The sequence below is a fragment of the Entelurus aequoreus genome, linkage group LG01 (assembly GCF_033978785.1).
Source record: "Entelurus aequoreus isolate RoL-2023_Sb linkage group LG01, RoL_Eaeq_v1.1, whole genome shotgun sequence".
NCBI classification, from domain to species: domain Eukaryota; kingdom Metazoa; phylum Chordata; class Actinopteri; order Syngnathiformes; family Syngnathidae; genus Entelurus; species Entelurus aequoreus.
The window spans coordinates 7,955,129-7,966,441 of NC_084731.1; the positions used below are offsets into that span (position 1 = coordinate 7,955,129).

Sequence of the window (11,313 nt, forward strand, 5' to 3'; positions counted from 1 at the left end):
CGTTAGGTCACAAAAAACACAGAGGCTATACCATCCCTACAAGCCTGTTTCGCAGGGAAACCTGCGAAACACAGAGGCTATATCATCCCCTGTGTTTTTTTTTACCTAAAGTATATATATATATATATATATATATATATATATATATATATATATATATATATATATATATATATATATATATATATATATATATATATATATATATATATATGATATTAAGAGTATGTGAAAGTTTGTTTTCTGCCTTGTTTACTTCCGTGACAACCTCCTTAAAGTTTTGAAATCAATCAGCTTAAAATGCGCCAAACATGGATCAGTGTGTTTTGCATTTTTCCCATCATGCTTTGTAATGGATTTAAATGGGTGTAATTTAGAATTTTTTTTCATGGACGTTTTTTATAATATCCACAAAGTTCAGTGAGCAGGCTGTGTGACCATGCTTGTTGACATTTTGTGTTGGTTGGATTATTTATTAAAAAAAACTGGACCATGACTAGGGAGGGTTGTTTGCATTGCGTCATATAAGTAAATGTCCACTAGATGGTGACATAATAGCAGCATCAAAATTGTCAGACTATTGAAATAAATGAAGTCTCCCTTTGTGTAAAATTCCTTATTAAACTCATGACATCTTGCGGGCCACTGCCTTGCCTTGTTCACACTGCAGGTCAATTCCGTTTTTTTTGCCCATATGCGACACATGTCGGATATTTTAATGTCCGTGCCATTCCAAATTTTTCATATCCGACCCAGTCCTCTTTCGTAAGTGGCCATAAATGGGATATACAGTATGCGATGCGTCCCCAATGTGAACGCTCCTGCACCCAGGTTGCATTCATCCGACCTGAACGTCATCAAAAAGCCATAAGCGGCATAATTATTCGTCAAAATAGAATAGTTGACAACGGTGCAGAAAAGAGGTGAAAATAATATGTTTTAGGAACTCCTGTCTCCGACTGCTCGCCCACAGACACGCACCTCAAGCAGACATGGAAGCAAAATATCCTGTAAAACTGCCCGAGCCAAAATACTTGTCCTCTTCCTTTTTAAATCTTCTACGCACAATAATTGTGGAGTTTTGTTGCACAAACGCCTCAAAATTGCCACAAATGCGCCAGTACTGAGACTGACTAGAAATGAAGCCATGTTTACTTGCGTAAACACTGCAGTGTGTGCGACATCATGTCTGCATGCGGGTCAGATTGCATTCACATTAGAAATCGCCTTTGTTTTTTGTAATATAAACGGCCACTAAAAAGATCGGATTTGACAAAAGAAAATCCGGTTTGGACATCCGACCTAGCAGTGTGAACATAGCCAACATCTATAAACAGGATGGCAAGGATTTGCATTTAAGTAGGTTAGTAACCTTGGCTATTGTTGCTGTTATACATTGTTAGTGTATCATTTCTAAGCACCTCCTAATTACTGTAACTGAGTAACCAATATTGCAGATTCCTCTTAAAATTGCATGCCACAGCACAAGTGTAACCCGTATTTGAGACTTTCTTTGTCGATCCTCATGTCAAAGCAATCTTGGAATGTTTCAACTGTGCAAACAGCTTCTTGGGGGGGCTCATACACATACATCACAGTCAAACTTTTGTTTTTCTATCGACGCAGTCTCTTCTAGCCGCTCTAACCCAGTGCATGTGTCAGAGATTGGAGGGTGGTGAAGTTCCACCAAGACTTTATAAAGCCCCGCACCCAGCACACCTCCAATTGTTGGGGCAACAATAGGCACCCACCACCAACCATTTCCTGACCTGCGCCGACAAAGAAATAGAAAACAGACAAAACGCCAGTCAAGGATCTGTAAGAAGTGAGAGTTTTGTAGCTTCAGTACCTAAACACGTCAGCCCCCCAGCCTGCCATCGCAGTGAAGAGCCTCGGTCCGATGTCTCTGGTGGGGTTTATCGCGTATCCACTGTTGCTGCCCAGAGAAATGCCGATGAGAAGCACCAGGAGACCCACGATGGCAGGCTCATTGCCTGCTGCTGCCGGTTTGTTCCTCTGGTCAGACAGAGCCACCAGACACAGCAGCAGCATAGCTGTGCCAAAGACCTGGCACAGCAAGGGACACAACACTTGTAAAAACAGTACAGTGCAACAGAGCGTGAATCTGTTATTATAGTTACCTGATCAATGAATCCCCCCAACAAGGACAGGTATGGTGCAGGGTAGGTGGCAAAGATACCAGCAGTGGCCTTGACACCAGTTACAGTCAGGTTTCCCCCACAGTAGTCATGTATGGCCTCTACCAACATAAACATCCATATGCAGTCAGACTAGGGGTTGGCGATACGGCCTAAAATGTCTATTGCAGCCTCCTGCGATAACGATATACAGTACAGGCCAAAAGTTTGGACACACCTTCTCATTCAATACGTTTTCTTTATTTACATTGTAGATTGTCACATCAAAACTATGAATGAACACATGTGGAGTTATGTACTTAACTAAAAAAGGTGAAATAACTGGAAAAAAAAGTTGTATATTCTAGTTTCTTCAAAATAACCCCCCTTTGCTGGGATTACTGCTTTGCACACTCTTGGCATTCTCTCCATGAGCTTCAAGCACACCTGTGATTGATTGATGGAAACTTTTATTAGTAGATTGCACAGTACAGCACATATTCCGTACAATTGACCACTAAATGGTAACACCCCAATAAGTTTTTCAACTTGTTTTAAGTCGGGGTCCACGTTAATCAATTCATGGTATTGAAGTTGGTATGTGAAGCATACTTGCCAACCCTCACGATTTTCCCGGGAGACTCCCGAATTTCAGTACCCCTCCCAAAAAATCTCCCGGGGCAACCATTCTCCCGATTTCCAGCCGGACAACGATATTGGGGGCGTGCCTTAAAGGCACTGCCTTTAGCGTCCTCTCTCACCTGAAAAGGAGACTATTACATATGTCTCCTTTATCCATAGGTTTATCTATAAGCCATAAAGTAGGCAGGCACGGAGCTATTTCTCAGCGTGTGTTTATTCCAGCCGGCACGTTAATACACTGACACACAACATCCAGATTCCCATCATGCATTGCTTCAAAACTACGGCAAGTAGTAATGTCCAAAAACATAACAGAGACGAAGCAGAAGAACGACGAACATGGCGACAACGAGTAAGAAGAAGAAGTACGCTTGCAAGCTCCAAAATGATTGGAAAAGATAATTTCAGTTCATCCAGGACAGCTCGAAGGGGAAGTGGTTATATATATATATATATATATATATATATATATATATATATATATATATATATATATATCAGAGGTGTGGACTCGAGTCACATGACTTGGACTCGAGTCAGACTCGAGTCATGAATTTGATGACTTTAGACTCGACTTGACAAAATGTAAAGAGACTTGCAACTCGACTTAGACTTTAACATCAATGACTTGTGACTTCACTTGGACTTGAGCCTTTTGACTTGACATGACTTGCTACTTTCCCCAAAACCTAAAGCTTAAAAAGTTATTTGGGAGCGCTCCGTAGCTTTCATTGTGTACGTGTCTGTCTATCAGCGTGTGTGCTGCGTGTCAGCTGGTGTGCTCTCAGTACAACAGCCAATCAAATTACATCTACATTGTTTTCATCACACAGCATTCAGCCAATCAAATTGCAGGACAACCAATGAACAAGAGTTGTCAAACAACGCGCCAGTGAGAAAGATTTATACCAAAGTTGGTTTCGTTCGGGTATAAAAACTACGACTTGGTCAACGAATTGCCGTATGCAAATCACGCAGTTCGAATATTACAGACGGAGACGCAACAACTTCCAACTTCGTTCGACATTTGAAGTTGCACAAAGAAGGGTAAGTTTTGAATGTAAGATAACGTTTATTGGCTAAGTAACATGACTTTTATTTGCTGTGTAATTAAATCAGTGAGGCTGCAAACTCACTGCTAACGTCATAACCATAGACATCTTATAAGGGTACACAGCATCGAGCGCTACTGCCTACTGGCGCAGACGAGACGCGGGGCCGCCATCTTGGAGTGGTGATCCGTTCCACTCAGTGCAATTCATTTGGCAGGAGCAATGAACTGTCAACGCATTTAATTCATTTTACCTCACTGAATACCACTCATTTTCACGCGCTTTTTTGTCATACGTGTAGCTATGATAACGGACACATGTTTTATTATTCATAGTTTGCTTAACAGTAATATAATATTCTTATACGCTATAAATGACCAGACGTCCGAGATTAAAACTGGGAATATAATCCCAGAAAAGGGGGAAAAAAACGGTCAGCTATTTTTAAATTGAAGAAACAATATGATTACGTTACTATGCTACATAAACAATGTATGAATACATTAGATATCTATATATCTTATAGACCGTATCTCTGTTGCTGCAGCAGCAGAGAGTTTATTCTGTCTTGACACTTTGTATGGATATTTTGTATTACATTCTTCCCTTAAATGATCATGTTTACAGTGATTGTTATATATGTATTTTTTATGTATGTCGCTTTGGATAAAAGCGTCTGCCAAATACTTAAACATATATAAACACCTGAAAGTCTTTATATCAGCTAAAACCACCAATCTGTTTCACTGGATTCTGAATAAAACCAAATGCTGTCTTACCCAACAATGTTAGTATTTGAATATTGTTACTTGAAGACTTATTCCTGGTTACAATTATACTGTTAAGAAAGTATTGTCTTATATTTTGCCTAAAATGAGAATGCATTATAATCAATGGCGGCTGGTGAATTTTGTTTTAGGTGGGTCTGAAAGTTTGTAAAGCAAACCCCTGTAGGGGCGTCATCCTCCCCCAGAAGATTTATTTGTGATTTTCACATAAATATATTGAAGATCTTTGCTCCTTCTCAACTCTGTGGTAATGTTATTTTCATAAAATACAACCAATAGTACATTAATGTTAAATCTTACTTGTGAAAAGTAATCCCCCGATTCCTATTTTCAACAGTCCGCTCATTTGAGCAGGAAAACGCTGAACACCAGCCCGGCATCTTTGTTTTCTACCTGTCAACTGTCAGTTTAGGCTACTCGCCGGCTCCTCATCACCACTTCAAGATGCAAATTGCTCGCGTCACAGCAACCAATACCGCGTCTACTTATAAGATGTCTATGGTTATAACATAATTTCAAACACAGCAATATGTTGCGTCCACTGCAGTTTGCTACCTTATTCATACTTTTTATCAAGTGATTTTTTTAAGCAGGGTTGCATGAGGTACCTACACTTAACGTTACGTTAGTCAATGTATTACACACAGTAACATAACGTTAGACGGCGGTCAGCAGCACCGTGTATTTTAGCCACCTACAAAAAGACAAACATAGTCAAATAAAGGTCATTTAAAATGTATACTATATTAAGAATATGTGTACATATTGCGTAGGGCCCTGACATCTAAAAAGTAAAACTCTGTTCATTGTTATGTTCATGTATTTGTTATGTTTTTCATATGTACGCACACATAAACACACATACAGTATGAGATGAGATCAATGAGATAAGGTAAGAACAGAATAGAAACTGCTGTGGAACTAGTTACAATGCAATATGCCATGGAAATACAATGTTAACACTTTTGTACAAATAAGTACAGTTGCACTTGTTTTTGCAAATGTGTTTATTCTGTAAAGGAATGAGTTAAATGTTTAAAATTGTTTAAACTATTAAAATGACTGGTTAATAGTGCTATTATGAATTGCAATGTCAGTACTATTTTTTTTCCTGCTATTTCAAATGCACTTGTTTTAATAAATAAATACAGCGGTTTAAAAGCATACTCAATCTGTGTAAAAATATTAGTCTGTGGTTAAAAGGACTTGAAAGGACTCGAAACTCAAAATGCAGGACTTGTGACTTGACTTGAGACTTTCCAGTCTTGACTTTGGACTTGACTCGGGACTTGCCTGTCTTGACTCGGGACTTGACTCGAGACTTGAGGGCAAAGACTTGAGACTTACTTGTGACTTGCAAAGCAATGACTTGGTCCCACCTCTGATATATATATATATATATATATATATATATATATATATATATATATATATATATATATATATATATATAAGGGGTGTAACTGTACGTCTATTTGTATTGATTCGGTATGAGGGTTCCGGTTCGGAGGTGTACCGAACGAGTTTCCACATGGACATATTAAGTAGCGTAACGCACGTTGTGTAAGCAATGCACACCGAGGCACAACACACGGCATGCTAGCAGCTAACGGGCTAGGATAGACTGACCATACGTCCTCTTTTCACCGGACATGTCCTCTTTTGCGGAGCTGTCAGGGCGGAGTTTCTTAAATGCCTCAAATGTCCGGCATTTTGAGTTAGGGTTGCGTGTATTTTCAATGTACGTTCAGGGTTAAGAAGGGTTTAAAAACAAAACAAATTGTGCGCGCAGCAGCATTGGTGAGGGAGGGGCAGAGAGAGAGCGAGAGTTGAGTTGAGTTTGAGTTTATTTCGAACATGCAAGCATACAACATGATACATCACAATTTCCAGTTTCTCTTTTCAACATGTTCGAAAAGGAGTAGGAAGAAGCAGAGCTTATTTAATCCTACCCCTTTTCTTTACATAACAGTTGCTGAAACTTTTTTTTATTCACTTCCTGTTCTCAATTTTTTCACAATAAACTCCATATGTAATCACAATAAAAAAAAAAAAAGAATAATAGTAAGAATTTAATAATAATAATTGGTGAAGAAAGTCATATTTCATATGATGAGATAAGTAAGATTACTTTAAGAATGAATGAATGAATGGATGAAATAAATTGAAAATGTTTGTCATGGTTCTTCTTCTTTGTACTTTGTAAACACTTTAAGTTTGAAGAGTTTCTTGAAGTGGATCATATTAGTACATTGTTTGATTGCTTTGCTTAATCCATTCCATAATTTAATTCCACATACTGATATACTGAAGGTCTTAAGTGTTGTACGTGCGTACAAATGTTTTAAATTACATTTTTCTCTAAGATTATATTTCTCCTCTTTTGTTGAGAAGAATTGTTGTATATTCTTGGCTAGCAGGTTATAGTTTGCTTTGTGCATAATTTTAGCTGTTTGCAAATTCACTATGTCGTGGAATTTCAGTATCTTTGATTCAATAAATAAAGGATTTGTATGTTCTCTATATCCAACATTATGTATTATTCTAACTGATCTTTTTTGTAACACCGTTAATGAATGAAGTGTACTTTTGTAATTATTTCCCCATATTTCTACACAGTAACTCAGATATGGTAACACTAATGAGCAGTATAGACTATGAAGTGATTTTTTGTCTAGAACATGTTTTGCTTTATTCATTATTGACGTGTTTCTTGCTACTTTATGTTGTATATTTTTTACGTGAGATTTCCAGTTCAATTTATCATCAATCATTATACCTAGAAATTTGGTTTCATTTACTCTTTCAATTTCTATTCCGTCTATTTGTATTTGTGTTTGACTTTCTCTTCTACTATTACCAAATAGCATTATTTTAGTTTTACTAAGATTCAACGATAGTCTGTTTTTGTCAAACCATCTTTTTAATTTGTTAATTTCTTCTGCTATTATTTGTATTATCTCCTGTGTGTTCTCTCCTGAACAAAACGCTGTTGTATCATCCGCAAATAATACTAACTTTAAATCTTTTGTAACTTTACAAATGTCACGTACACAGCTACTCCTCCTCCATTTTTGTTGGTTCTGTTGATGTAGTTTAGTTCATATCCCTCCAGATCAAAATCTATTCCTTTTTTATCATCAATCCATGTTTCTGTAACAGCAATCACTTTGAAGGGTTCGTTGATGTGTTCCAAAAAGTTCTTAATGTTGTTGTAGTTTACATACAAGCTTCTGCTATTAAAATGAATAATTGACAATTTGTTATCGCAAGTAATGTTGCTATTATATTGATCATCTGTATAATAAAAACAATTATTACTGATGTGGGAGAAAAAATTTGTATCTGGATCTATATCATTTTCCAAATCCTGGTTTTTGTAATCTTTGTTGCAGAAATTTTTTAGTTCCATATTTTCTTGTTCAACAATCTTTTATGTTGTTTCAATAATCTCAATAAGTGTTGGTGAATGCAATCCTGAATGTAGGTCCTCTTGTTTAGTCGTCCCTTGGAACATAGTAGTGTCGATGTTGAATTTGGGTGTTTGTTTTCTGTCAGAGTCCATTATCATCGTTGTTGTGGTAGCTGTGTAAACTTTAAAAATTGTCCAGGTCCTTGATGTCATGGACAACAATTACTCTTGCTTCTGGACCTCCATTCAGCTTGATGTAGATTTTACAGTTGGTGCTCCAAGTTCCCTGGATTTTTCCCTGCCTTCTCAAGTCGCGTGCTTTCTTGGCGATTCCAGCATTGCGTTTTGTGAGATGCTCATTCATGTACACATTTGTTCCCTTCAGCTTCTTTCCCTGTCTCAGCAGTGCCATTTTAGATTTTCTGTTTGCGAGTTTCACGAGCACGACTGGAGTGGCGTTGTTGTTTCTTCCGTTCAGTGGGATGCATGTTTCGATGGTATTAATGTCAATTTCAATTTCCTTTGATTGCAGAAAGTTGACCACTTGCTGTTCTGCTGAGATCATATCCATTTCATCTGGTTCACCTTCATTATTCACAGCTTTCGCATAGGATCTTGGTTTAACTCGGTTCCCAGTCACGATGATATCATTCATTCGTTTGTCCTGATCCATTTCATCTATGATATTCCTCAGCATGTTGTTGTCTTCTTGAAGGATCTTCATTTGTTTGCTCATTTCAGTGGCTTCTTTATTTCTTCTGTTGTTCTGAGATTGCAGATTTTCTATATTTTCCTGCAGACTTTTCACATCTTGTTGGTGTTCTGTTGTTACTTTTCTCAGATATTCTTTCAATTCTTTCATTTCTTCTTTCATTTCTTTCAATTCTTCTTTCATTTCTTTAATTTCTTCTTTCATTTCTTTCATTTCTTCTTTCATTTCTTTCAATTCTTTCATTTCTTCTTTCATTTCTTTCATTTCTTCTTTCATTTCTTCAAGTATTTGTATTATCACTTCTTGATTCCCATCATGTCTTGTGTCCAACCTCAAATCTTGTTCCCAGTTGTGTTCTGTAACAGCTGACCCCGAAGGTTTCGAGATTTCAATCTTTCCTTTACCTTTTCGCATCGCGGCAGTCACTGACGTCACTGCCTCTTGCTTGTGTCTTAACGGCAGTTGCTTCTTTAGCGACTTGCGGCACTTTAACTTGTTTTTTCCAACAATTTCGTATCTTGCGCCGTTCAGAGATCAATTTGAGGTTTCAGCCTGTCAACTTATATCACTCTGCGACGTCGGGATCACTTTAAAACAGCTGTAAACTCTCCGTAGCTTTTGGTTGCTAGGCAACCGCTTTGAACTGCGGCAAGGCGCCTTTGGCTTGAGTCTAACGGCTCTCTCAACTCGCCTTCTTTCAGCGTACCAGTGCCTCTCAACTGACCGAAATCAGATTGAAGATGCCAGAGTACTCTCCTGTGGCTGTGATCGCAAATCAGTGGTCCAAATCTTCAGATTTAACAAAAAACTCCGGTAGCAAGAGCGGAGCCTTTCTCTTTTGCGTCCTTTCTCATTGACAGGAAGTGACGTGTCAATGAGTTATGATAAACGCGCATGCGTCGCCAGGCTCTGCTTTTTATCCATAGATTTATCACATTTATTTTTTTATTATCTATAGCAGGGGTGTCAAAAGTGTGTCCCGGAGGCCATTTGCGGCCCACAGCTAATGTTTTAAAGGCCCACGGCACATTCTAAAAATACTATTCAAATAAACAAAAACATAACAAAAGTGAAATAAAAAAGCTTAAAGGTTAAATGTCATTTAGAAAAAGTTGCAATGTTGACTAATAAAACAAAGCTGTTTTTGTTTCTTTCAAACTGTCATTGCTCAAAACATAATATTGAATCAAAATCAATGTTATTATGAATTATTGATCTATCCAAGTTCCCATTACTTCACATCCAATATTACATTAAGAAAAATATTTTTGGTGGAAGATTTTGCAAATTTGGTAAATAAATAACCCAAATATGTATATTTTGTTGTTTTCTTACTGTACCGAAAATGAACCGAACCGTGACCTCTAAACCGAGGTACGTACCAAACTGAAATTTTTGTGTACTGTTACACCCCTAATATATATATATATATATATATATATATATATATAAGAAATACCGTATTTTTCGGACTATAAGTCGCCGTTTTTTTCATAGTTTGGCCGGGGGTGCGACTTATGTGTGAAATGATTAACACATTAGCGTAAAATATCAAATAATATTATTTAGCTCATTCGCGTAAGAGACTAGACGTATAAGATTTCATGGGATTTAGCGATTAGGAGTGACAGATTGTTTGGTAAACGTATAGCATGTTCTATATGTTATAGTTATTTGAATGACTCTTACCATAATATGCTACAGTAACATACCAGGCACGTTCTCAGTTGGTTATTTATGCCTCATATAACGTACACTTATTCAGCCTGTTGTTCACTATTCTTTAGACATTTTAAATTGCCTTTCAAATGTCTATTCTTGGTGTCGGCTTTTATCAAATACATTTCCCCCAAAAATGCGACTTATACTCCAGTGCGACTTATATAAGTTTTTTTCCTTCTTTATTATGCATTTTCGGCAGGTGCAACTTATACTCCGGTGCGATTTATACTCCGAAAAATACGGTACTTGAAAATATATACAACACCCCCCCACCCCAACCGCCCCACACCCCCACCCATCTCCCGAATTCGGAGGTCTCAAGGTTGGCAAGTATGATGTGAAGTGAAGTGAAAACCATTTCAGGTGACTACCTCTTGAAGCTCAACAAATTAACTAGCTGCATGGACAGATCGTTTTACTAGTTTTTAGTATTTTCCGTCCTAAAATCTACTATTTTTGCAGTGTATATAGTCTATATGACACCAATGTTCTTGCACATGCGTCATCCTCACCATAGTACACGCCATAAACCGTCCCAGCGGCCAAAAAGGAGCCCACCAGCTGTGAGAAGACATAAAGGGGGAGCATCTTCCACGCGAGGCGGCCAAACACGCACATGGCGAAGGACACCGCAGCGTTCATGTGAGCTCCTGCAGTGGAGTGACAGGGCGCACATGGAACACACCTTTAATCAGTCTTGGATGATTCACTTCTTAAGTCTTTTTTTCATATATATATATATATATATATATATATATATACCTGAAACTTTTCCTCCGACGTGGATGCCCATTGCAACACCCAGCCCAAAGCCCAAGTTTATGCTGATGTAATGGCCAAAAGCTCC

At 37.8% G+C, this 11,313-nt stretch overlaps 1 protein-coding gene across 1 annotated transcript in view; it reads right to left on the reverse strand.

Annotated features, from left to right (window-relative positions):
• Positions 1-220: 220 nt before the first annotated feature.
• The window catches only part of aqp7 (aquaporin 7), a 15,706-nt gene continuing 4,613 nt past the window's right edge, over positions 221-11,313 (reverse strand). Inside the window, exons 2-6 of the mRNA XM_062043439.1 lie at positions 11,229-11,313; positions 10,979-11,116; positions 2,142-2,260; positions 1,850-2,067; positions 221-1,769 (exon numbers count right to left, since the gene is read on the reverse strand). The exon at positions 11,229-11,313 is cut by the window's right edge and continues 42 nt beyond it. Of these exons, the coding sequence (XP_061899423.1) occupies positions 1,580-1,769; positions 1,850-2,067; positions 2,142-2,260; positions 10,979-11,116; positions 11,229-11,313 (750 nt within the window). The 3' untranslated portion in view covers positions 221-1,579. The remainder of the gene's footprint in view (positions 1,770-1,849; positions 2,068-2,141; positions 2,261-10,978; positions 11,117-11,228) is intronic.